This window comes from Prionailurus bengalensis, chromosome C1 (genome assembly GCF_016509475.1).
Source record: "Prionailurus bengalensis isolate Pbe53 chromosome C1, Fcat_Pben_1.1_paternal_pri, whole genome shotgun sequence".
Lineage (NCBI taxonomy): Eukaryota > Metazoa > Chordata > Mammalia > Carnivora > Felidae > Prionailurus > Prionailurus bengalensis.
Window position 1 is genome coordinate 194,469,598 of NC_057345.1, and position 26,993 is coordinate 194,496,590.

Genomic DNA, 26,993 nt, shown 5'->3' on the forward strand with positions numbered 1-26,993 from the left:
AAGGGGTGGGGGCAAAGAAAAACTAGAGTGCAATTCAAACAAAAATGAAATCACACACACACACACACACACACACACACACACACACACACACACACTCGCTCAGACACACAAAGAGAGAGAAAAAGTGCTCCCCCCACCTAGGTCCTAACAACATACTTCTTTATCAGAGGTTCATTGTCAATCAATTAGCCGAGGCAGCAGGGGTCTGTGAGGTAGGGGCACCCAGGGAAACAATGGGCGGCCCTGTTGTATTACTATTTAATCACTTTTGCTAAATAAATAGAGCAGCCCCGAGGTGCTGTCATGTCAAGGGAATTTATAACAAAAAAAAAAACAAAAAAAAAACAAAAAAAAAACCTTCATCTTTTCCTTGGTCATTCCTTTTTTCCCTTCAGGACAAGAGAGGGTTATTACTGTAGCCTTAAGTTCCATCTTTGTGTTTCTTGCCTTTGATTCCCACTCGGACCCTGCCACTTTCTGGCACTAATTTGTCAGGCTGAACAAAGAGAGGATTTGTACCTCCTGTAAGGTCTCAATTAGGAATGGCTTCTGCTGTATTATGTGCCATTCAGAGAGGACACAATGCCGGTAATTACAGGAATTTGCACTAAATGGCTGAAGAATTCACAGCAAAACTTTTCCCCCCCTTGGGCTTACTCCTCCCAAGGGCTGGGGGTAAAAAAAAGGAAAGCAAAAGCTCTTAATGCCAGAGAGATGTAATTACCAACAGCAGTCCCAAGAGGTTAAACAGCAGCCGAAGGAGTAAAACCATAAAACTGACAGTGTGGAAAGGGTGGAGGGGATCCCCTCGGCTCACTGTTTTTCTTGCTGTGTCTTCTGTTAACATTTTTCAGCTTCCGTTCAGAATCAGGAACACTGTCCCACGGTGGCCATCTGATATCACTCCCAGATTATAAAGCAGGGACAGAAGGAAGGGTTTAGTGGCAGCGGCACCTAACACAAGGCCCTGGGCCCTTTGCTTACAGTGCTCAGTTGGTAGGTTTCCTGACTGCTGGGAAATTACAGGAAAAATAGCTGTATGTAGTCCACATATCTTCTGAGGGGAAACAGGTATGTGCCCATGTCTAATTCCTGAAGAAAACAGGACTGCTGCCTTATGATCGGATTTATACAGCATTTTGTGAACAACCTAATTTAGAACCACTTATAGCTACATACTTCATAAATATTTTAATAAGCTGCATAATCATTTGTTTTAGCATTAATATTTTAATACCACAGACGCCTCATTGCCAAACCAAACTCCGAATCCCAACCAGATTCTTCGCTGAAGAATCGCACCTCATTTTCTTCCACAGAGGTGTTTCTGAAACGTTGTACTAAAGCAGCACCAAATGAAATGTTCTGAAATCCCACTTTCACCGTATGCTCCTCTGCTCAGGAACCTTCTGGGACTTCAGGGTCAAGTATTAAGTTCAACCCTATCAAACTCCTTTCGTGGGTCAAAAATGACTGGAGAGCTGCAATTTCATATAGTTCTACTTGAGACCACCCCTGGCCATTCTCTGATCCAGTGTGTGGGCCTCACTTCTCTAGCTCTCGTCACAGCTGCCGTGTGCCCTTCATGATGTAATTCTCGGATTAACGTCCGCCTCCCCTGGCGGACGGCAAGTTCCACGAGGGCAAGGAGCACAGCCTCTTTCTTAGAGCAAAGACTCCTCCACGTGCACCTGAGTTTTTGGCACATGGGAAGAAACTCGGCACACGGTAAGTGGTAGGATGAATGAAAGAGCTTCATTTTCAAAGGCATGTTTTGGGGAAGAAAAAAATGCAAGTGCAAAGACCCTGAAGGCAAGAATGACCAAGGTAGGTTCCAGAACAACAAGACGACCACCGTGACTGGGGCTTCCTAGAATGAGGCAGCCGTGGAGCTGAGAGGAAGTCATGGAACAAACCACATATAATCAAATACAACTATAAAAAGTTCAAGCACATGTTAAGAGATACAAAGTTATACGCATAAGCATGTATTTTCAAAACCATAACCTCAGGCATTTGGGGATGGTCATGGTCCATTTTCTCTGCAGGGGCTCTTTAAGTTTCCAAAAAGGGTATCAAAAATTCTTCACCTACAGAAAGAATTTAATGAAATAAGGCCAACTGCACTAATCTGTAGATTTAAAGCCAACATTTGTAGCTCGCCTGGATTGCAACCGAATGACATCACAATAAAGAGCTACTCCGTGCAACTGTCCCCCTCTAAAGTTTTTTCATCAAAAGTATTTAACGGGGAATAATAAATAAATCCTCAAAAAATATTTAAGGGGGTAGGGACTAAGTGGACATAAAAACTTATATTCTAAAGAGAGTCATTAGAACCATGCAATATTCTGAATTAGCTTCCCCTTAAAATAATAGATAATGCCAAGTTCAACTAAAAACAACTTAATGGACATTTTGCCATTTTAGAAGATAAACATACTATGCAACCAGCTTTTTCACCGAATGCATATCTTTACAAGGATGAAACATTAGGGGACACAAGTACTAAATGAATAGATGGCTGGTTTAGATTAATTGTGTTTGTGAGAAACAGATCGATTTTTAAAGTTCCATCTGATATAATAATCTTTAATATAATGAACAGCCTCCCAAGAAATTTAAAAAACATTCAGAGGTTTGCTTAATGAGTTTAAGCCTTTTTCTTTTGAGACTCTGCCCCCTACAGGAGATGGAGTATTCCTACCTGGGGTAGGAAACCAGTATTGCATATTGGAATTAGGGAAAATGAAAAGCAAGCTGGTAAACCATGTGTACCACAAAGCAACTGAACGTAGCATTTTCTGATTGAAGGGGCACTGAAAGGAAATAAAAATTGCTACTTTGGAATCGGCCATACTGCACAAATTAGGATTGACTTCTCTCCACCCCAAATTAGAACCCCCCCCCCCCGCCCCCCACCGTGCCTTATTAGAACTCCCAACCAAAGCACGAAGGTAAGAGCTAAGCAGGGCAAATGAGTTTCAGATTACATTTCTCTTGCCTCCTGGATTCCCTATTACAACCCATCCTCAACCTGTTCTCCAACCAGGCCAAACAGTGAGGACATTTAGACAGCACAGGGAGACATCTTAAAACACAGGACCTAAGTAAAGCAGCTGCCAAAAAGTTCTGTCCCTGACCGTTCGGTAATCCTTCCCCTGTTTTTTACTACTTAGTTTCCTTCTCCCTGCCTCTTCTACTCACCCTTTTTTGTCTTCTTCCCATTTTCATTTCTCCAACTGCTAGATGTGATGGACCTGCTGCATGCTACCTGTACCTGTGTTTCTCCTTCCTCTGAGTGCTAGAAACGCTGCTAATGAAGTCCAGAACGCGGGCAGTGCACCCTCCGTCAGGAAGCAAACTTATGAGAGAAAGGTGGACTAGGGGTCAACTAGGTGACAATCCCTGTGTAACCCTTGAGACTTTTCTTCCCCCTTTTACTAGAAAGTTTCCCAACTCAGCGATTCCAGTCTCCACCTTGAGAACTAGGCTCAGCTATTCTCCTTGATTCTAATAACACAACAGATTTGTTGACCCTATCAGCAATCCAAAGCCACAGAAGTGTATCATGATTCCAGAATGTTCCCAGAATCAGCATCAATAAGTTATTGTTGAGTGACTGAATGTTGAAATATAACGCATGCACTAATAAGACACTAAAATGTCAGTAATTTCTACAAACTATGGTAAAGCCAGTGGCCCCCTATTTCAAAACCATTTTGCAAAAGTAGCTGACTGATTTCACACAAGGTCATTCACACCTGCAGATACATGCACATCACCTAGTGCGGCTTCCTTACCGGCTCAGTGTTTCTGGTCTCTCCTACCCAACCCCGCGAGTTTCTGCTCCACAGTTACAGAGCCCCTCTAGAGAAAGCAGGGATGATTCACTTAATCCCCTCGTTAGGTACATTATTTTTCAACAGAAAAGGGAATCATCACAACTAACCTAAATTCAAATTTTCCCTGTGCCACCACTATTTGGCTTTCAATGCAGGAACAAGCAAAAATTGAAAATTTGGTCTTGGCTGCTGGTGAGTGTCCCATTCACTTTTAAAGAACATACTTCAATCTGACACACTTGAATTAAAATCTTCCGAATCAGGTTTCCAATTAGATTACCTTCATGGTAAATTTACCTTAAGGAAAATTTCTTGTCCCAAATTGTGGGGTTTAGTGAAAGGGAAATAATTTGATTTAGTTTCTAGTAGATACATAGATTTGGTTTAGGGAAGATTTTATTCTGTCTAGTTTACTGTTCAGGGGAAAGTGAAAGGGAAGTAGGAGAGAAGTAGGAGAGAGAAGCAGTAATAGGGTTTTAAGAAATAACAGATAATTGGCCTTCAACTCTACTTTGTGTCTCACCCTTCCATAGCAGTTTCAGAAGCCCTGGGCTTCCCCAGGATGAGGCACAGGCCCATCATGACTCAGAGGTCATCTGCTGAATCATCATCTACCCTGCTGTTAGTCACCTCCAGATTTTCTGTCAGGGCTTACTTTAGATTCTTCCTTAACAGGATTTGACAAGGTCATGATCAATGACAGTTACTGGCTATAGACGGGTTTTTTTTGTTGTTGTTTTTTTGTTTTGGTTTTTTTTTTGTTTTTTTTTTCGGTAATAAGTGTCAGCAGTCAGCTTTTGGGTCTGAATATCTCTTGTGAGACAATTTGTGACATCCACATTCCCAGTGACCTTTATTTAAAAAGACAGAGGAAATGGAATCACAGCAGAGGCAAGAAGCCTAGATTCTAGTCTGGTTATGCTTCGGCTAAGTCATTTGGACTCAGCGGCGTATAGCCTATCTCCTTCTACTGGCTTCGCCAGCATGGCATGAAGATAGACAGACGTTTTGCTGTAGGAAACTCCTTGAAGGAGAGAAGCTTTTCAAACAAGAGGTACATGTGACTAGCCCATCGAGGGGATGTTTATAGTGAATTCCAATTGCAGGATTCAGGTTGTTCTTTAGGGAGCTTTAGACTAAAAATTTGCTTCATACCTGCACATTTGAAACTCTGAGCAGTGAGTCCTCGTTCCAGAGACAAGGTTGTCAGAATGCTGAGGAAGCTGGTGGTCACAGACTGACGCTTGTTCTTCCTGAGTTCATGCCTGCCCATCTGATCCTTGGGTCTGCTCCTCAGGGTGACCTGCAGGTTTTGCTCTGAACTCCTCGCCACATTGGCCGCTGTTTTCAGAGCCTCCATCCACTCCTCAGCCCTCTGCCGGGTCTCTGCACGGAGGCGGAGGACATCTTGGGGGAAAATGACTTGAAAGCAAGAGTCACAGTCATCTAGGTTGTCCATCTGGACAGCCAGACACACGTCCACATTGTAGCTTAGCAGGGGATCCTCGTCTAGCTTGCCTGGATGGAAAGCCATAAGGTAGGCCCTGCTCAGCACAAAAGTAAATGCCTTCCAATTGTTTTGGACGGTTAGCCTGTACAGCGTCCCTGATTTGATGATGTTTTGGTATTGTTTGGGGCTCTCCAAGACAGGTGATGGCGCGAGCAGCTCACTGGATTTCTTCTGTAAACAATGGTTCTGTGTACAGTCAGCGTGATGACCAAGTCCTGGGGAGTTTGCCAGCTCATCCTGCCTTCCCACGTAACCAGGCACCGTGGCGTGCACGACTTCCCAAAGCTTCTGCCCCCAGTCCAAAGCCTCCCACGGTGACTCTGCCTTTAACTGGAGCTGAGTGTTGTCATACAGAACAGTATCCACCAGCCTGGCCTCAAGGTTGCCCAACACGGAAATGCTCTGGAAGTGTGAAAGCTGGCAGGTGGCATAGAGGGCTTGATTGCCACTGCTGTCTAGGCTGTAGAAGGATAAGTTGTAGGGTGAGAGTTCTGCGTAACAGCTCTGCCAGTAACTGTCATGGTCCTTCCTGATCTCCAGGTACCCCTTCTTCAGAATATTTGGGAATGCTTGCTTGTGTTCTAGGAAAAACAAAAGCAGCCATGTATTAATTCATTGATACGAATGAACTCAAGGAGACGATAAGGCAGGTGTAAGAAACCAGAGATCAGGGAATGACATCCTTCTGGTTCAAACTAAACACAGTAGAGGTAGTACAATTCCGAGACAGTACAATTCACAAGATGTAATTGGGGGGAAATCTCAGGTCCACAATAGCCTACCTAGGGTGGAATTATGAGCATAAGATTAAGTATTGGTGGGGGGCGGTCTGCAATGTCAGTGTGACATGCGGAGGTCTGTGTGGAAAACTGTGACTCTCCCCCACAGGTCCATGAAATAATTGGCACTTCACCGGGATTTCTTGTTTTCTAGGTAATATTCTACAGAAAACCAAATACATGAGAGCGAATATTCCTCCTATCTCTTGACCTAACTCCTTGCTAATACACATTATTTGGGTTTTAGTAAAGCCAGGAACCGCCCATGGAGAGGACAGAGCATGAAGTATGCTTCTCATAAACTCCTGTTTCTCAGATACCCCCGTTAGTCTTCAAGGCCAGTTCATGAGCCTTCTGTCTTGTAACCAGTTCTCCGGGCTGGACTCAACCAGCCCATGTTTTAGGTCTCTGCTTAGATAGCAGTTCTCTCTCACCTCTGAGCCTGACTGCGCTTATACTGTTACCGCCTGCTTACAGTGCTCCTTCCTACTGCTTCCACTAGCTACCACACACTTACCCTTCACTTAGCCATCCTGTCTTCCAGGAACAGACCCTGTCCCGATTCCCTCAACCCCTCATCTGCACACGCGCGCGCGCGCACACACACACACACACACACACACACACACCCCGGGTCAGTATCAGGTATCCCTATTATTCCTCTTTGATGGACTCTTGTCAGGCTGTATTATAATAGTTTATTTAAATTTTTGAACAAATACAATTTTGAAGTTTTTAAAAAAGTCTGTCCTCCCCATTGGACTATAAGCTCCACTGAGGAAAGAGGAGAGGTCTGTCTTTTCATCCTTTTTTACAACATAGAGTACAATGCCTACTACACAGCAGGCTCTTAGAAAGTACTTTTTAATGAGAAATAAAGCTTGTAGCACAACGCCCAGCATATAGTAGATATAATTCCTTTCTCTTCCCCTGTTTCACAAGTTTATGTGGTTGTGCCATCTTTAATCAACAATTAGCTGCAATGTATACAAGTTTAGGACTTTAATAGAAGGCAACTGTGACTTGGGAGACTTCCTGATACTTTTATCAGGCATGCAAATGACATCCATGCAAGAGGCAGCACTCTTCCCTGACAGAGATTTTCATTTCTGAGATGTTTCTAAATCTCTTGCTGATACACACTGGAGACAGTCATAAACTAATGAAGTCATTCCCTAAAGAAGACAAATCACACTCCCAAAGGGCATGATTTCTGATCTTGGCTGAAGGGAAAAAATAAAAAGTAAAGAAATAAACCCAACACAGATCCAGATCTTAAAATAGCAAACCAAAAAAGAAAAGGAGAGAAATAAGGCAGAGAAAAGCCAATTTTACCTGCTTTACATCTCTGGTCCTGACATTCATTAGTATTTCTGTGATAACTCAAAAGCCATTAATTTCTTGCAACCCACACTAATCCCTTTGTAGAGAGAGATAATGGATGCCTATTCTCAGTTATCTATCTTTTTGGATAATGTAATAAGGGAGGCAGTGCTGTTAGAGACACTGCTGCTACCTCTCCCCCACTCATTTCCATCAAGCGCTGATGGTAGTTCGAGCTTTTCCATAATAAGACTCGTAACCATGTGTTCCTCCACCCCCATCTGTCCTGTGACCCAGTGGCTCAGCTATGCATCCCTGAGCAAAATAAAACCATCTTTCTTGCTTTTAGCTAGGAATTTTTCCCTCCTTTTCTTTCCTTCCTCAGAGCTTTTTACAACAGCTAGCATGAATTAGAAATTCTGCTTTAGGGGCGCCTTGGTGGCTCCGTCAGTTAAGTGTCTGACTTCAGCTCAGGTCATGATCTCACGATTTGAGTTCGAGCCCCGCATCGGGCTCTGTGCTGACAGCTCGGAGCCTGGAGCCTGCTTCGGATTCTGAGTCTCCCTCTCTCTCTGCCCCTCCCCCGCTCATGCTCTGTCTCTCTCTGTCTCAAAAAATAAATAAACATTAAAAAAAAAAAAAGAAAGAAAGAAATTCTGCTTTAATTGGGCCCAAGTCAGCAGCAAACCTGACTAAAATCTCACCTCTTTCTGACTTGGGTGGACTGGATGGGAAATCCTTCCCGGGAATTTCCAAAGTCCCCTCACCTTCTTGATGCAGAGTAAGGGTAAAGAATTCATTGTATTTCCAGACTTTTCCCCCCACCTGTCTCAGCCCTCTTTAAATAGGTACATTAAATTGAGACAGAAAAGACTGGTGTTGGTCACAGGAAAAGGTCCATCCTTACAGGCTGCAGTTTGTAGCGTTAATTTCTTGAGAAAGAAAAATCAAGAAGAAGAGAGCAAACGTGATCAGGAAACTATCCTCTGGGGGTGCGTATTCCACTCCGGAGGGCCTGTTTATATCAGACCTCACCAATATTTCCTGTGTGAAGTGTTAATTTTCTTTGAGTTGTAGAGGGCCAGAGAACTACCATTTCTCTTTAATCTCTAATAATTGCTACTTTCTATTTCTGTCTGAAGTTTATTTTTAATATTTGTGCTACTGACAAATCAGAGGGTATGTATTTAAATCTAAGCTTTCATTAACTTATAGTTCAACTTTTATTTCCCCAGACTGTATCATTTCAACTCATTTAATTAACCTCACACACATTATTGTAAAGTGTTCAATTTCACAAATGAATAATATCTATCTTAACTAATATCATAAATGATTCAGATGGGACCACTGACAATGATTATAACCATTTCCTCAGTAAAACAGGAAAGGATGATCAAAATGAATCACTGGACCCAAAAAAATTTCATACTGAAACCATGAGAGTAATTCCTTGTGAAAAGGGAGAGAAAAACAAAAACCAAAACCCAAACCCAGAACTCTTAATTCCCCCTTGCTTTCCACTTTGGAGCATGAAGAGCCGGTTCAGTTCCTCTAGTGAAGACCCCTTCTTCCTCTTCTCTTCGTCCTGTAATACCAGTGCAGTGGTTTAAGGACAAAGATTGCTATTTACTGAAGAGGAAGAAGGGAATTTTCCACACAATGCACCTGATTCACTTCTGTACCCCCAACGGACCAGAGTTCCTCTTTTGCTATTATTTCCTCTATCTGTTCTCAAAAAAAGTTTCCGTTCTCATGGCCACCACCTTAATTAAGGTTTGTTTGGGTGTTTGTTAATACCGTGATATAACTGACATACGACATCATATTAGTTTCAGGTGTACAACGTAATGATTCGATATTTGCGTATATTGTGAAATGGTCACCACGGTAAGTCCAGTTAAGATCCGTCAGCATACCTCGTTACAAAACATTTTTTTCTTGTGATGAGAACTTTTGAGATTTATTCTCTTAGCAACTTTCAAACATGCAGGGCAGTGTTATTAACTATAGCTGCCATGCTGTACCTTCCAGTCCCATGACTTTTTTAATTTACAACTGGAAAGTTGTACCTTTAAGACCTAATCAAGGTCTAGGGGCGCCTGGGTGGCGCAGTCGGTTGAGCGTCCGACGTCAGCCAGGTCACGATCTCGCGGTCCGTGAGTTCGAGCCCCGTGTCAGGCTCTGGGCTGATGGCTCAGAGCCTGGAGCCTGTTTCCGATTCTGTGTCTCCCTCTCTCTCTGCCCCTCCCCCATTCATGCTCTGTGTCTCTCTGTCCCAAAAATAAAATTAAAAAAAAAAAAAAAAGACCTAATCAAGGTCTTAAATGAGCTCGCACCTCTCGTCCGCCTTCCCCCTAGCCATCTCCCACACTGTCACCAGGGCCACTCAGCCCTTCCTGTGCCCCCTTCTCAGCCCAAAACCATTCACAGCTTTCTTGGTGCTACACAGTAAAGTTCAAACTCCTTAAAACATTTGATTATGGAAAATTTCAAACACACTTGAAAGCATGTAGAAAACTAAAATAAACAACCATGGACCTATCCCTCAGCTTCAAACAACAAGTTTCTGCTATTCTTTTCATATCCCCCACCCCTCCAGCTCTGGCTTTTTATTGTTTTTTGTTTTGGTTTTTTGGCTGGAATATTTGAAAGGAAATTGCTTAAAGTTTATCATTTCTACTATAAATACTTCAGCGGTATCTCTAATCTAACAGATAAAACTTTAATACACACACACACACACACACACACACACACCATTTTCACACCCAATAACATGAATAATTCCTCATCTAATACCTACTCTGTATCTAATTTTCCCAGATTGTCTCAAAAAATTTCTTTATATGGATGGTTTGTTCAACTGAGGCTCACACATGATTTGGTTGATATGTGTTTTAAATCTCTTTAAATCTATAACAGTTCTCTTTTTCTCCTTTTTTTTTTTTCATGCCACGTATTTATTGAAGAAATTAGTTCATTTGTCCTGTAGGGCCAATATCCCTGACGAATATGGATGCAAAAATTCTCAACAAGATACTAGCAAATAGAATTCAACAGCATATAAAAAGAATTATTCACCATGATCAAGTGGGATTCATTCCTGAGATGCAGGGCTGGTTCAACATCCGCAAATCAATCAACATGATACATCACATTAATAAAAAAAAAGAGAAGAACCATATGATCCTGTCAATCGATGCAGGCCTTTGACAAAATCCAGCACCCTTTCTTAATAAAAACCCTTGAGAAAGTCGGGATAGAAGGAACATACTTAAACATCATAAAAGCCATTTATGAAAAGCCCACAGCTAACATCATCCTCAATGGGGAAAAACAGAGCTTTTTCCCTGAGATCAGAAACACGACAGGGATGCCCACTCTCACCGCTGTTGTTTAACATAGTGTTGGAATTTCTAGCATCAGCAATCAGACAACAAAAGGAAATCAAAGGCATCAAAATTGGCAAAGATGAAGTCAAGCTTTCGCTTTTTGCAGATGACATGATATTATACATGGAAAATCCGATAGACTCCACCAAAAGTCTGCTAGAACTGATACATGAATTTGTATCAGCAAAGTTGCAGGATACAAAATCAATGTACAGAAATCAGTTGCATTCTTATACACTAACAATGAAGCAACAGAAAGACAAATAAAGAAACTGATGCCATTCACAATTGCACCAAGAAGCATAAAATACCTGGGAATAAATCTAACCAAAGATGTAAAAGATCTGTATCCTGAAAACTATAGAAAGCTTATGAAGGAAATTGAAGAAGATATAAAGAAATGGAAAGACATTCCCTGTTCATGGATTGGAAGAATAAATATTGTCAAAATGTCAATACTACCCAAAGCTATCTACACATTCAATGCAATCCCAATCAAAATCGCACCAGCATTCTTCTCGAAACTAGAACAAGCAATCCTAAAATGCATATGGAACCACAAAAGGCCCCGAATAGCCAAAGTAATTTTGAAGAAGAAGACCAAAGCAGGAGGCATCACAATCCCAGACTTTAGCCCCTACTACAAAGCTGTAATCATTTGTCCTGTAGAACTTCTCACATCCTGGACTTGGTGAATCCTCACAGTATTGTTTAAATGTTCCTCCGTTTCCCATGTTTTCTGTCAACTGCTGTTTAGACCTTGAGGTTCATTTAGATTTTTTTTTTTTTTGGCAAGAATATGTCACAGGTGGCTGTCCCACTTCTAAGGATATTAGGATGGATCAGGAGGTTCAGAAGATGTTAGCCTGATCCCTCTGTTATGACTTTCCTCAGTGAGCTTTCACACGATGCAGGCACTTTTCTCCACTCCTTCATATTTCAGCCAGGTGACCCGATGTTGTTTCTACAACTCGTCCCTCCCAACCTTGGTGCATGTTCTCCCACTGACCTCCCTGCCTAGATCTCCCCTTGCCTCTGCTTGTCTGTTCTTTCCTCCCACGTGAGGGCCGGTACAAAAATCTCACCTATTCCTGAAGACCTTCATCCCCTCTAGTTGAAAACAACTGTCTTCCTCTGAGCCTCCAAGGCTCTATGGCTGCACTACTCTGATGACTCAGGTTTCAGATGCTTTTTCACATTTGTCACATATGCACTACATTATTTAATAAAATTATTCAAAAAATCAGAAAGAAATGTAAAAAGCAACAACAAAAAGTTTCTGCCTCCATAACCCAGCACCCACAATCCTCCTGCCCAGACTGTATGCGATTTGGTATCAAGCCCTTAGACATGATATATATGTAATAATAATATAAATAATAATTATAGGTATATTATATTTGCTTATAATTATGAAATGGTTATGTGCTTTCATTTTGGTTACTTTATGCAATTCTATCTTTTTTTAAGTTTATTTACTTATTTATTTTTTAAGACAGAGAGTAAGAACACAGGCAGGGGAGGGGCAGAGAGAGAGGGTGAGAGAGAGAGAATCCCAGGCAGCCTTTGCATTGACAGCGCAGAGCCCGACGTGGGGCTGGACGCGGGGCTCGGACCCATGAACCGTGAGATCGTGACCTGAGCCGAAACCCAGAGTTGGACACTCAACCAAGTGAGCCACCCAAAGGCCCCTAAAATTTTATCTTTTTAAAAACCACCATACCCCAAATTACAATAAATGAAAGAAACGTTTAGGTAATCTGGTTTCCTGAGAAAATCTGGACTGCCTGAGTCCGCACAATGAATGAAGTCACAAGAATAGGATTCCAAAGGTCAGACCATGGTTGCAGTGAGAGACAAAGAGCAACATTTTAATGTTTTCAAAGAACTCAAAAACCCAATGTAGTGCCAATATTGCAAATCAAAGTTATTTAGGCAAATTTTAAGGAAATATTTAAGTTCTTACAACAAGATCAATAAATGTGGAAGAAAGCCAAAGTAGAGTGTGAATGGAGGGTACCCATAATCCTTCAGAATAACACTAAGACAAACCTAAAAGGATTGCCTTTCAAAATCGGGCAGATATATTACATTTCTTTTGTCGTGGAATGGCTAGGGAGCTCTTTTGGGTCTTAAAAATGAACATGAATACCATTCATGGGGGTTCCACCCTCATGACTTATGCACCTATCAAAGGCCATGTCTCCTAATATCATCACTTCAGGAGATAGGAGTTCAACATATGAATTTGGGGAGTGACACAAATATTCAGACCGTAGCACCAAACAGAGACTCATGTTGCTCAATTTCTATCCTATCTTTCATCCTGACAATTTATTCTTTTATTCATTTTGGTGAATCCCACACACAACCCCCAGAACACTTTTTCCACACCTCTTTTACTCTTCCCAAACACCTAATCCCACTGCCTCATCCTTTGTGCACTGCAGGAGCTCCTTCATATATACTATGCTTGGCTTCATGTTGGCATTACACTAATCAAGGTCTTGCACAAGTGCTACAGAAGAGTACAGTGGTTAAGGCCACAGGTGCTAGAGCCAATAAGCCTAAGTTGAAATCATAATTCTGCCCTTCCTGGCTGTGTGACCATGGGACAATTACTTAACCTGAGTCCCAGTTTTGTCATCTTTAAGATGGGCTATAATAAGAGCACCTACCTCATTGTCCTGCTGTGAGAAAGAAATGAGTAGCTCTTAGAACAGTGCCTGATACATGGTGAGTATTTAATACTTGTTTCCTATTTTAGCCGTCCAGTCTCAAAGGAAGAGTCTTCTTGTCTTGCTGTTAAAGATAAGTCTTCCACCTCTACTCGGTCCCTAATCCTTTCCCACTTCTTCAGACTCTCTTCTCCTCTAACTAACATTGAAATATTATCCCTCCACTAATGTGTTTTCCTCCTGTCTTCCAATATTCTGAGGACTATATCTACTAAAAAAGCATTCACAGGGCGCCTGGGTGGCTCAGTTGGTTAAGCGTCCGACTTCAGCTCAGGTCATGATCTCGCGGTTTGTAAGTATAAGCCCCGTGTCGGGCTCTGTGCTGACAGCTCAGAGCCTGGAGCCTGCTTCAAATTCTGGGTCTCCCTCTCTCTCTCTGCCCCTCCCCTGCTCATACTCTTTCTCCATCTCTCAAAAATAAAAAAATGTTTTTAAAAAATTAAAAAAAAAAAAAGCATTCACTTGATCCTATCTTTTGTATGGCTCAATCTGCCTCTTTCCTGCAGACTTCAAATTCTTACAATGTGTATACCTCCTTCCTGTTCCACACAATCTGGCCTCTGATTATTAACCTGACTTCATCTCACATCATCTCACATCCCTTTCTCTCATTTCAGCCACACCCTTTTATGTTCTTTAAATAAGTTGAGTGTATTGTAGCCTCAGGAACTCTGAGGTTGTTAAATCCCCCATTTGTAACTTCTCTACCCCGCCCCACTAACTTACGTGCCTCCCTCAGTTTTTCCTCGCAAGATGCCATCATCAGTGAGGCCAGCCTTTACCCGTTTATGGAGCCCCCTCTCTATCTTACACCTCGCTTTATTTCACTCAAAGAACTCTCTCATTTTCCTTGAGGGCAGGGACCTGCATATCTCTAGCACTCCTGTATACTTGGTGGCTGACTCCATAAGTATTTGTGAATGTATGTATAAAGGAATCTACTAGAATCTGTGGAGACACCAAATAATTCAGACACAGAACCTGTCAACAGATCTATGGCCCAATTACAGCCCTTCTTTTTCTTTTCACAAGTCTCACTTTCTCTTGGGCCACAGCCACCCTAAGTTGAGTCACAGCATGAGCACTGGCAGAGCCTTCTAGTTGGTTTCAATCCCTTCCTTTCTTTCCATCTACCAATCCATTCTATATAGTGGGGGCCTGTGGGGAACCAATAAATAGCATCCCCTTCATCACCCAAGTTTTAAACCAACTGAGATTGACGGACATTGTCAGACACGTGGAGATCAAAACATCAGCCAGTTGGGAGGATGCAGCTTAAGGTCGTCCTACCAAACTGAGCCCTAGGATTATACAGACTTACCTCTGAGTCACAAGCAGCACTGATCACTACAAGCTTCCCCTCCTGGGGGACTGCCTATGAAAGGCTGATGGGTGGAGGAGCAGGTTTGGAGGAACAGATCAGAATCAGTGCTTCCTATGAGAGAGGCTGAATTATACACACCTAGTTCCTCTCCTAAATTTACCCATAAATTGCTCCTCCCTAGGGGTGGAGTGTACAAAGGTAGGGAGAGAGGCCAAAAACGTTAGTCTGATATCCCTTTACATAGACATGAAAGCTACAGGAGGGGAGGTTTCCGGCTCCCTACCCCCACTACCCTGCAGCCCTGTCAACTTACTTTTTATAAAATACCCTTTTAATCTTGACTTTCAAGTAATTTTCAAATGCTTCTTTGCTAAACATATCACATTAAGTCTAGTTGTTTGGCTTTGCAAGTCCTCCATGACCTTGGACTACAACTCTCAGAAATGGAGCTCTGTCCTGGCTTAGTCTCCTGGCCATCCCACACACATGCTGTGTTCACCTCCACCTTGGTTTTGTGTTCACCCCTCTATGCTCAGCTGAAGCATCCTTTCCTCAATGAAGATTTCTCTGATATTCTAGATTATAATCACATCTCTCTTTTTTTAAATATTCCTAGTTAACAAAACACAGTTTTCCAAGTCTATTTGTTTCATGTTATAGTACTCAACTGTGTTTAAGTCAGAAACTAGGGAGAAATGTTTTCAGTAATTTTAGGTCCTTGTACTCCTCATTGCAGGCACACAGGAGAAGTGACATTAATAGGATCCACATTAGTCAGGACACTGCCACTGTCCATAGCAAAGAATATGAAGAGAATGATACCACAGGAACCAGAGAGGGGCTGTGTCTTATACATTTGAAATATGCTCCATAGGCCAACACTTAGTGATAGCTCACAGATACTTGTTAACAAACTAATTCTGGTAGAAATGAAGTAGACTCAAGTAATGTCTTTTCTGAGAGCTACTTTGGAGACCTTTCTTCATGGGTAAAGGAGTCTATCGCATTTGCTCTTCCTTCATAATAAACTTAGGGAAAAAGATGTATTATCTGTGCAGACTCTAGCAGAAAGAGACGTGTAACATATCTGGCTACATATTCACTAGACAGACATAGCAACTTTGGGATCTTCTCCATCTAACTTCTTTGCTATGGGCAACAGTGATAGAGCATTAGTCCATGCAGTCCTGGTCAATTTCACTTCTACGTGTGAATTTAGAGATCTAAGTGTGAACTTAGGTCACAGACCCAACTTCGTAAATGCCGAGGCTTTCTGCCTTCTGTGACAAGGGTAATCCCTAGTCTTTAAGAACCTTGTGACCCACAAAGAAATGGAAAAGCATTCCAGGCTCATGGATGGGGAGAACAAACACTGTCCAAATGTCTATACTACCCAAAGCAATCTACACATTTAATGTAATCTCTATCAAAATACCACCAGCATTTTTCACAGAGCTAGAACAAACAGTCCTAAAATTTGGATGGACCCCAAATAGCCAAAGTTATACTGAAAAAGAAAAACAAAACTGAAGGCATCACAATTCCGGATTTCAAGCTGTATTACAAAGCTGTAGTCATCAAGACTGTATGGTACAGGCACAAAAACAGACACATAGATCAGTGAAACAGAACAGAAAACCCAGAAAGGGACCCACATCTTTATAGTCAACTAATCTTCAACAAAGCAGGAAGGACATCCCAATGGAAAAAAGATAGTTATGCAGGAGAATGAAACTGGACCACTTTCTTACACCATACACAAAAATAAATTCAAAATGGATGAAAGACCTAAATGTAAGACAGGAACCATCAAAATCCTAGAGAACACAGGTAGCAACCTCTTCGACCTCAGCCAGAGAAACTTCTTATGAGACATGTCGCCGAAGGCAAGAGAAGCAAAAGCAAACATGAACTATTGGGACTTCATCAAGATAAAAAGCTTCTGCATAGTGAAGGAAACAATCAGTAAGACTAAAAGGCAACCTACAGAATGGGAGAAGATATTTGCAAATAATATATCTGACAAAGGGTTAGTATCCAAAATCTAGAAGAACTTATCAAACTCAACACCCAAAAACAAACAACCCAGTTAAGAAATGGGCAGAAGACATGAATAGACACTTTCCCAAAGAAGACATCCAGATGGCTAACAGACACATGAAAAGATGCTCAATATCACTCATCATCAGGAAAATACAATTCAAAACCATGGTAAGATACCACTTATACCTGTCAGGATAGCTAAAATTAACACCACAAGAAACAACGAATGTTGGCGAGGATGTGGAGAAAGGGGAATCCTCTTGCACTGCTGGTGGGAATGCAAATTGGTGCAGCCACTCTGGACAAACAGTATGGAGGTTCCTCAAAAAGTTAAAAACAGAACTACTCTATGACCCAGAAATTACATTATTAGGTATTTACCCAAAGGATACAAAATTACAGATTCAAAGGGGTACATGCACCCCAATGTTTATAGCAGCATTATCAAAAATAGCCAAACTATGGAGAGAATCTAACTGTCCACCCACTGATGAATGGATAAAGAAGATGTGATATATATATCTCACATATATATATATGTATCACATATACATATGATACATATATATATATATATACATATATATGGTGGAATATTACTCATTCATCAAAAAGAATGAAATCTTGCCATTTTCAATGACATGGATGGAGCTTGAATGTATTATGCTAAGTGAAATAAGTCAATCAGAGAAAGACAAATACCATATGATTTCACTCATGTGGAATTTAAGAAACAAATAGATGAATATATGTGAACAGGGTGGAGAGAAGAGAGTGAAACAGTCACAAGAGACTTAACAATAGAAATAAACTCAAGGTTGATGGAGGGAGGTGGGTGGGAGACAAGCTTGATGGGTGACAGGTATTAAGGAGAGCACTTATTGTGATGAACACTGGGTATAAATAATGTAAGTGATGATTCACTGAATTCTACTCCTCAAACTAATATTGCATTGTATGTTAACTAAAATTGAAAAAAAAAAAAAGAAGAACTTTGTGACCCAGAAAACGATTCCAAACCAACTTTCGAGATATGCTCACTCATTGCCATGGTGGGTTTTTCACTCTATAGGAATTAAGTAGAAAAGAATCTCCAATATTTAGGACAGCAGATTTTAACGTAAATGGCATTTCATTACTGTATCTTTGGGTAACATACTAGAATCAGAGAAACTTAGAGCCAGAAGCCATAAGAAATCTCTTAGCCTGGGGGCGCCTGGGTGGCGCAGTCGGTTAAGCGTCCGACTTCAGCCAGGTCAGCCAGGTCACGATCTCGTGGTCCGTGAGTTCGAGCCCCGCGTCAGGCTCTGGGCTGATGGCTCAGAGCCTGGAGCCTGTTTCCGATTCTGTGTCTCCCTCTCTCTCTGCCCCTCCCCCGTTCATGCTCTGTCTCTCTCTGTCCCAAAAATAAATAAACGTTGAAAAAAAAAAATTAAAAAAAAAAAAAAAAGAAATCTCTTAGCCTGATCCCATCTGAGGTAGAACTTGTCAGCTACTCACCTCCTTAACTAGTCCTCCTGATTCTTTACCAACAGAACCTAAATCTTGCTCAGGTATGATGGGAGATGCTCAGAGATGTCCTCTCCCCTACCCCGTGGAAAGGAGCAAGATTTGTTTAAGCCAATCACAGAAATGCTATTTTCCTTTGCCAGAGATTGCTTTAGGGGTGAGCATGTGACCCTCACTACTTAGGGGGTGCTATTGGGGCCTACTGGGAAAGAGACCCAGAGGGGGTGCCCTGTTTTCCCTTCCTGACTTTGGCTACTGATGTACAAGAAAGTGACCCTTGGGACTGCTGTGGCTATCTTGTACCTATGAAGAGAAAGAAGAGACATTACCAATATACTGAGAACAGCTGAGAAAAAAGATGGAAAGTGCCTGGATCCCTGATGACACATCAGGTCTTCTTAAGTGTCTATTGTTTATAGTACCTGATATTCACTAAGTGTTCCATAGTTACCTGTTAGATAGATGAAAACGTAAGATGACAAATGGTCATATTACTTAGGCTACTTTTAGTTGTATATGCTATTAATTGCTCTTGAAAATATTCTTTTTTTTAAATGTTTTTAGATTTTTTTTTTTTTTGAGGGAGAATAAGACACAGCGCGAGCAGAGGAGGGGCAGAAAGAGAGGGAGACACAGAATCCAAAGTAGGCTCCAGGCTCCAAGCTGTCAGCACAGAGACCAGTGTGGGGCTCAAATTCACAAACCATCAGATCATGACCTGAGCCGAAGTCATATGCTTAACCGACTGAGCCACCCTGGCACCCCTTTTCTGAGAATATTAACTGATTTAGCAGATTTGGAAAGAGATCCCAGGAAGCAAAATGACTTGGCCAAGGTTATACTCAAAGTGTGCAAGCTCAGAGTAGAAAACTCTAACCTCCAAACTTGGAGTCTAGATCACACTGTGTTTATTTATGGTGGAGGGAATGACCTACCCCTCCTCATGCTTGAGAGACAGACCGCATTGTTGAGTGGTTATGTGTGGCCTCTAGTGTTAGGACTGGCTTGGAGTCCTAGCCCCATCACATACTGTATAGCTTTGGGTGAGGTCAACTTCTCTAAGATTCAGTTTCATCATTTGTGAAATCAGAATATCATCTATCATATTCAACTATTATGAATATTAAATAAGATAGTAGGTTGACACATCTCAGCACAGGGCTGAACATAAAGCTAACTCTCATTAAATGACAGCTCTCACTGATAGTATTAATAACAAACTTCAGTCAACTTAAGCTATAAGGTAAGGAAAGAGGAGCCATTTCCATTTCGGAAAACAAACAAAACAGTATTGTCCTGATGTTCCAAGCACCAACACATAAAACTCAACCAGACATTTTGCATATGCTCACATACTTGGTACAATACAAAGTTTTCTACGATATGGTTTATAGCATCAAAAAATTTTCAATTGGGGCAATTGGGTGGCTCAGTCAGTTGAGCATCCGACTTTGGCTCAGGTCATTATCTCATGGTTCATGGCTTCAAGCCCCATGTTGGGCTCTGTGCTGACAGCTCAGAGCCTGGAGCCTGCTTCTGATTCTGTGTCTCCCTCTCTCTCTGCTCCTCCCCCATTCACACTCTGTCTCTCTCTCTCTCAAAAATAAACATTAAAAAAATTTTTTTTAATTAAAAAAAACTTTCAACCTAGTGTGGGAGATGGATATACAAGCAATTGCCTATAATGCACAGCAGAATGATATGTGCTGTGAAAACATACAGTGAAAGAAAAAAAAAAGACTTTTAGTTGAAAAAATATAGAAAGGTCTCAGGGAGGATGTAGCATTTGGATTGGTCCTTGAAAGATAATGGAGGGTTGTGAAAAGTGAAATGGGCGGGGAAGGTGTTCTGGATGAAGAGAGTGCATAAGCAGAGGCTCAGGAACTTGGAAGTACTCGGCACATTCGAAAACAGCACATAGACGGGGTGACAGAAGGTGCCGGTGGTGAGATCGGGACAGATTGGGATGCTTTATAAAACTTACACACTTGATTTTGTAGAGAATGGGGAGCGATGATTCATTTTTGAGAACAGAGTAGCATGAACAGATTTGTGTTTTAAGATGGTAACTCTAGCAGTTTGCGAAATTAGTAACTACAGTTCTCCTTAGCCAAGAAAGATAAACTATTAACAGAGCAACCACAAGAAAACATCAGACACTTCGTTTTCAGAGTTCCCATATAGAAATGTTAGAATCAGAATATGGGCTGTCGATGAGGCGTGTTGGGTTTCCAAATAGCTGCCACAGGCCAACATTCAATAATGTAACCAGTGGAAACTATACAACCATACAAAATCAACTTTCTGTGACCTATTTTAGCAACTTCTTTGTACTGACTAATCTTGCTGAAGGGTGAATCATAAATTCAGCAAGAGACCATGTCCTGGTGACCTCACTTGTTCTAAGCCCACAGGAATATTCCCACCTCTATTGGCTCCAAGGCTTTTGAGAAACATCGTAATTGAAAAAGCAGTCATTTTAGTATAAGTCCCAAATTTGGCTTTTTTTTTTTTAAAGTTAAAGATGGGGAAAAAGAGAATCGAAACAGAGTAACATAAAACTCAAGATAAAGAAACCACACTGCCATGGTTTTTCTAGCTCTAAAGAAAATCTCTGCTTGAGGCCTACTCCTCAAGTACTTAGAACAAGAAAATACAGGCATAGGAATGGTACCAGGTCACCAGACAGCGAAACCAACTGAAACAAAAGCCCAGCTGACCACTGCCCTTGCCTAGCAGATGAAAATGTGAACACAGTCAGGGAGGGAAAAGTAAGTCAGATTCTGGCAGTCTGTTGGGTTTCAGAGCTCCATAGATAATGCAAAAGATTTCTTTAAAAAAATTTTTTTGATTTTAAAATCGCAAACACAGCAGTTCACCCAGAAGTAGAGTTACAAGGCACACAGAAATCCTTCTGCGTTAAATAATTTCAACCATACCCATAATTCCATTACAACCTTCCAATACCCATCTGGCTATAGTAATTAGCTCCCATAGAACCATGAGTCAGGGTCAGTTCAAACACGTCTTACAATGATACGGTTTTGGAATTGGGAGGATCTTAGAGACAATTTAACCTGCTTCACTAGGTTGTTAAATCAAAAACAACAGATGAGTGATTCTTCCAAACCTACACAGTGAGTCCTAGTTGAGCGTTCTTTCCACACAGACCGACCCTCCTCTACTATGCGTACACATTTATAGGTGTAAATGCGTGTGTGATCCATTTTTGACAACATATCTAGTGTCCACGTGTTCACATGACTTTTTATGTTCTTACCTTAACACATATTTATCTTTGGATTGTAACTCTATGACATCAGGACCCCGTCTTCCTTATCCTACAGGACATTCCCTGCTGCTTGTGGCTCTATTATTACTCACTGAACAAGAACAGGATGACATAATGCAAAGGAAGAGAGGGTTAAGCATAGGTACTGGTCAAGAGCATGTTTGTACAGAACTAAGATTAATGACAGGACTAGCAACGAGCCATTCTGGCAGTAGGATTAGGGCCTTCTCTCAGGGCTACTTCTCTGTGACACCTTGCTTCAGCTGCCCAGGACATGGCAGGCACTGGGGTGGCAGTAAGGAAAGGAACTGACCATGAGGCAGCTTTGCCTCTATGACCTACCTGGAAGTTTTTTAGAAAAAACCGCCTCGGATGTGAGGTGACAGATGTGGTGATTAACTAGACAGGGAATCCGTCCATAATGAGTATGTATATTAAATCATCACGATGTACACTAAATGTCTTCCAGCTTTGTCAATTACACCTCAATAAAGCTGGGGTAAAACCTGTCTCTGTCGTCATCTTGCATTAGATCTAGTACTTCTTAGTGATTTCTGACCTAACCTTTTCGACATTACTATCTGGCCCTCAGAAAACGCATGGTGTTAACTGGGCTGGACTCAAGCCACACTCTAACAGCCTCCTAGGACCCACTGACGGTATCCTTCATCTACTTAGCATTGGCAACATTCCCTTGGAAGAAGCCTGTCCTAGGTCTGTCTCTGCCTGAGGCAATGAAATTTCTAGAACACATCCATTCACAAGCTTCTAAGTAAGACTGAAAAAGGCAGCCAAAGATGGAGCAAAATGCCAAAGCCCTTGTTCCATAGTTACGATAAACCCATGGGGGTCAGTTCACTTAAGCTCTTCTGTATGGTCAGCATTCGGGAGTATGAAAGGCAAAGTTACAGTCTTCTTTCCGTGGACTCGTTGGTCCCCTAAAGAACTCTGGCCAGCGCTGCACTGTCCATGTATTTTAGTGACTATGTTAAATGCAGAAAACAATCCTTGCTTAGCTAGACTGCTTCGGTGTGTCTCAGTTTTTCCTCGCTAGTGATCTCCTGAGGGATTACTTTGGGTTCGATGAATACCATCCAGGTCAGTCTCTTCTACACTACTTCCCACCCTCTACTCCCACAGGGCCTGACTGCTAACAAGGCTTTCAAAATAGAGGGTTCTAGAGACTGGGAACGATTGGCTTCCAAGGTAAGTGTTCAGCTCCAGCTTAGTGTTGACGGGTGTGGACTCTGGAGAAAGACTGCCCGAGTTCCAATCGAGGATCTGCTCAGGACCAGCTATGGGACTCTACGCACATTCCTTAAGCTTTCCGTGCCTCAAGTTTCATCATCCTCAAAACGGGGTCAGTAAAAGTGTCTGTATCACAGGAATATTATATAAGTTAAATAAGCTGTTCGCTGTAAAGAACTTAAAATCATGCACAGTGCTTGCTACAGCTATTGGTTGTTTTTTTTTTTTCCTTCTCTTTCTACATGGGCTCTCTCACCCTGAGGACAAGCACTGGTGCTTGGCGGTTGGCTCTGACAGTGACAAGTAAGCTGTTAATCTGTTTGACGGATTCTGCTCTCATATATTCCAAGCAAGAACCTAGGGAAGAAGTGATCTTCAAATCCAAAGTAATCACCTTCTGTAAAGAAACAGAGAACAGGAAAAAGTTGAGGAGTGATGCAAAATTACTTCAAATGATTGCCAGCTTCAGAAAGACTAAAGGGCAAAGCATAATCATTGCACCAGGCTTTGTGCTCACCAAGCAGCAGTCAGGTTCCTCCACAAAGGGGAATGCTTAACCGTGCCTGTGCGACCCGGGAGTCTGAGACGTATCTGAATACTCCTCCAAGGCCAGGGCAACATTTTGCCAACACCAGGGGCCGCTTTACAAGCTGTATCTGTTTGATTTTCTCTTATCACAAGGATAGTGCAGGGCAGCCTTTGAGATGAAAGCAAATCTTCATTTTTCACTGCTGCTAAAGAGCTTCAGAGAGGATGTGCGAGGTATGAAATGCTAGATGATGGTGCTAGGCCCTCAGAAAAGATGCTGGAGGGTTTTTTTTCTAGAATGACACGAACTGGCTAAAGAGGTTATTGGCGTTAATTATCTTATCAGCATTACATCTTTTTCATTCAATTTACATCTTAAACAATTCATTTGAGCATAAACTATGTTCAAAGCACCATGTTAAGTACTGAGGATGAAACGGTAAGAAACAGTCCCTTCCTCATTGACCAGGAGAACTGTAAACAGTTGATCTTAAATCAGTGTGAGAGAGGGAATGAATGGTTTACTTCCCACTAACAAACCTATCAATAATATGAGAAAACACACTTCAGGAAGGCCAATCTAAGAAATATTTATTGCAAGGCCATTTACTGCAACACATCAGTTGGTATGCCAGGGAAAAGTAGGAGTCATCGGTTGTGTCACTCTGATTCTCATTGATGAGTTTCAAATTCAATTAATAATTGTAACAATATTATTAAATGTTTAAGATATCTATTAGGTGTTTACAAATGTGCCAAACATGGTTCTGAGAAGCACTTTCTATTTTTTAACCCATTTAATGCACATAAGATATTTAAAGTACTATTACTATCTCAAGCTTTGTGGTGGTTGTGGTGGTGGAGGAGGAGGAGGAGGAGTAGGAGGAAGAAGAGGAAGAAGTGGGAGAAGAAAGAGGAAAAAGAAGAAGAGACAGGGAATGAGGAAGAGGAGGAGGGGGAGGATGTGCAGGGGGAAGATGGGGGGGATAAGGAGGAGAGGGAGGGGGAGAAGGGGGAAGGGGAGGAGGGGGAGAGGAAGAGGGGGAGGAGGAGGGGAGGAAGAGGGGAGGAAGAGGGGGAGGAGAAGGGGAGGAAGAGGGGGAGGGGAGGAGGAGGGGGAGGAGGAGGGGAGGAAGAGGGGGAGGAGGGGGAGGAGAAGGGGAGGAGGGGGAGGAGAAGGGGAGGAGGAGGGGGAGGAGAAGGGGAGGAGGAGGGGGAGGAGGGGGAGGAGAAGGGGAGGAGGGGGAGGAGAAGGGGGAGGGGAGGAGGAGGGGGAGGGGAGGAGGAGGGGGAGGAGGGGGAGGAGAAGGGGAGGAGGAGGGGAGGAGGAGGGGGAGGGGAGGAGGAGGGGGAGGGGAGGAGGAGGGGGAGGAGGAGGGGAGGAAGAGGGGGAGGAGGGGGAGGAGAAGGGGAGGAGGGGGAGGAAAAGGGGAGGAGGAGGGGGAGGAGAAGGGGAGGAGGAGGGGGAGGAGAAGGGGAGGAGGAGGAGGGGAGGAGGAGGGGGAGGAGGAGGGGAGAAGGAGGGGGAGGAGAAGGGGAGGAGGGGGAGGAGGAGGGGAGAAGGAGGGGGAGGAGGAGGGGAGAAGGAGGGGGAGGAGGAGGGGAAGAGGAGGGGGAGGAGGGGAAGGAGGGGGAGGGGGAGGAGGAGGGGAGGAAGAGGGGGAGGAGGGGGGAGGGGGAGGAAGAAGTGGGAGAAGGAGGGGGAGGAGGAGGGGAGGAAGAGGGGGAGGAGGGGGGAGGGGGAGGAAGAAGTGGGAGAAGGAAGAAGAAAAAGAAGAGGAGACGGGGGGGTGAGGAAGAGGAAGAGTGGGAGGAGGGGGAGGATGAGGAGGAAGAGGAGGAGGGGGGGAAGAGGAGGAGGAGGAGGGGGGGAAGAGGAGGAGGAGGAGGGGGGGAAGAGGAGGAGGAGGAGGAGGGGGAGGAGGAGGAGGAGGAGGAGAAGGGGGAGAGGGGGGAGGAGGAGGAGAAGGGGGAAGAGGAGAAGACACACCAGAAGACCTTCATACAGGCTTGCCCATCAGCGAAATAGATGGTATTACACCCAGCTGCCCACTGGCCTCATTAGGCCAGAACCTGATTTGCTTTATACTCAATGTGACATTTATCCTTAGTAAGGCTCAAAAGCCTGGTTATTCATCACCAAATGAGCAGAAGTCACAGAGATCCTACCTAATGAAGAAGATCCTTGGGTTTATTTTCATGGGAGGGAAGAGAGGGGATAAGGGAGGCAGAAGAGGAGGAAGGGGAGGACGAGAAGAAGAACCACTTCTGGTGAGTCTTCGTACTCAAGGTGAGCTCAGAAAAGGAGCTAGGGAAAAAAAAAATCAACTGAAGAAAACACAGGATCATGCAGTAACCAAACCTATAATTAAGAGAGTGACAGGGATAGACACAACGTCAAGTTGACCTCATCAAAAGAAACCCGTTTAAATTTTATTTCTTCTAAGGAGCCCCCAGACTCTTATGAACACTTGTTAGTTTTTAGAACAGTAGGAGTAGGAGATGAGAGGATGAGGGTCACTTTTGGACACTGTGAATTTGAAGAGCCTGTGGAACATCCCAAAAGAGATGTACGCCAGGCAGTCAGATATGCGAGTCTAAGGTTAAAAGAGAGGTCTGGCCTGACCCTAAATCTCCAGCCAAGATATTACACTGTCTCCCTCTGCTTTGGGGGCATATTTCTTCAGGAGTCACAACAGGCTATTTTTCAGTTTGGATCACAAATTTCAAAGGTTTTAAAGTAAACTTTACTGAAAGATCTTGGCTGATTGTGACTAGTGTGCATTTGTGTGTTGGCACATCCCTCCCCTTGCCATGAGAATTATGGTCACCAGGGTGGGGGACTGCCACATATCTAAAACTCTTCTCTACCCCCAGCCTGAGAACGCGTAGTCAGTGGGTACTCCCTGCTTACCCCTGCCCCTCACCTGGTAAGCAATACAAACATGATTTATCTTGCCTGTTCTCCAGAGTGTGACAGAAAGAAAAGGTATTAGGAACTTGGCATGCCATTTGCCCAACTGTGCTAATTCCTGCTGGGATATATATTCCGTGGATGATCAAAAGATGGCCAGATTATATACTATATCAATACCTGAAAGGCCATCTGTTACAGTAGACTTTTCAAAATACCATTCAGTACATACATTTCAACATGATTTAGTATTCAACTTTTTTAAAAATTGAGACTGAAAAAACAACAGTCACAGGGTGTCATATACTCAAGGTTCCTTTGGAGAATCTAAGGCAGCTCCAGCTCCTACACTAACAATCCAAATGACAGGAAAACTAAACCTGGAAATATGACACCCTCTCAACTTGGGTTACACCAGGGTTTTAGAATGGTTCCGGTGCTTTACTGATAAAAATCTACGTGAACTCTTAAGACACCAAAAATCAACAGAGGTTATTTGTTAAATCAACGAGTATACTTGTTTATATATGAACTCAAGGCAA

General features: G+C 42.7%; 1 protein-coding gene across 3 annotated transcripts in view; it reads right to left on the reverse strand.

Annotated features, from left to right (window-relative positions):
* The window catches only part of PLEKHM3 (pleckstrin homology domain containing M3), a 199,652-nt gene that overhangs the window by 146,578 nt on the left and 26,081 nt on the right, over positions 1-26,993 (reverse strand). For all 3 annotated transcript variants that reach the window (XM_043577646.1, XM_043577644.1, XM_043577645.1), the window contains one exon: positions 5,004-5,939. In XM_043577646.1, the coding sequence (XP_043433581.1) occupies positions 5,004-5,939 (936 nt within the window). The remainder of the gene's footprint in view (positions 1-5,003; positions 5,940-26,993) is intronic.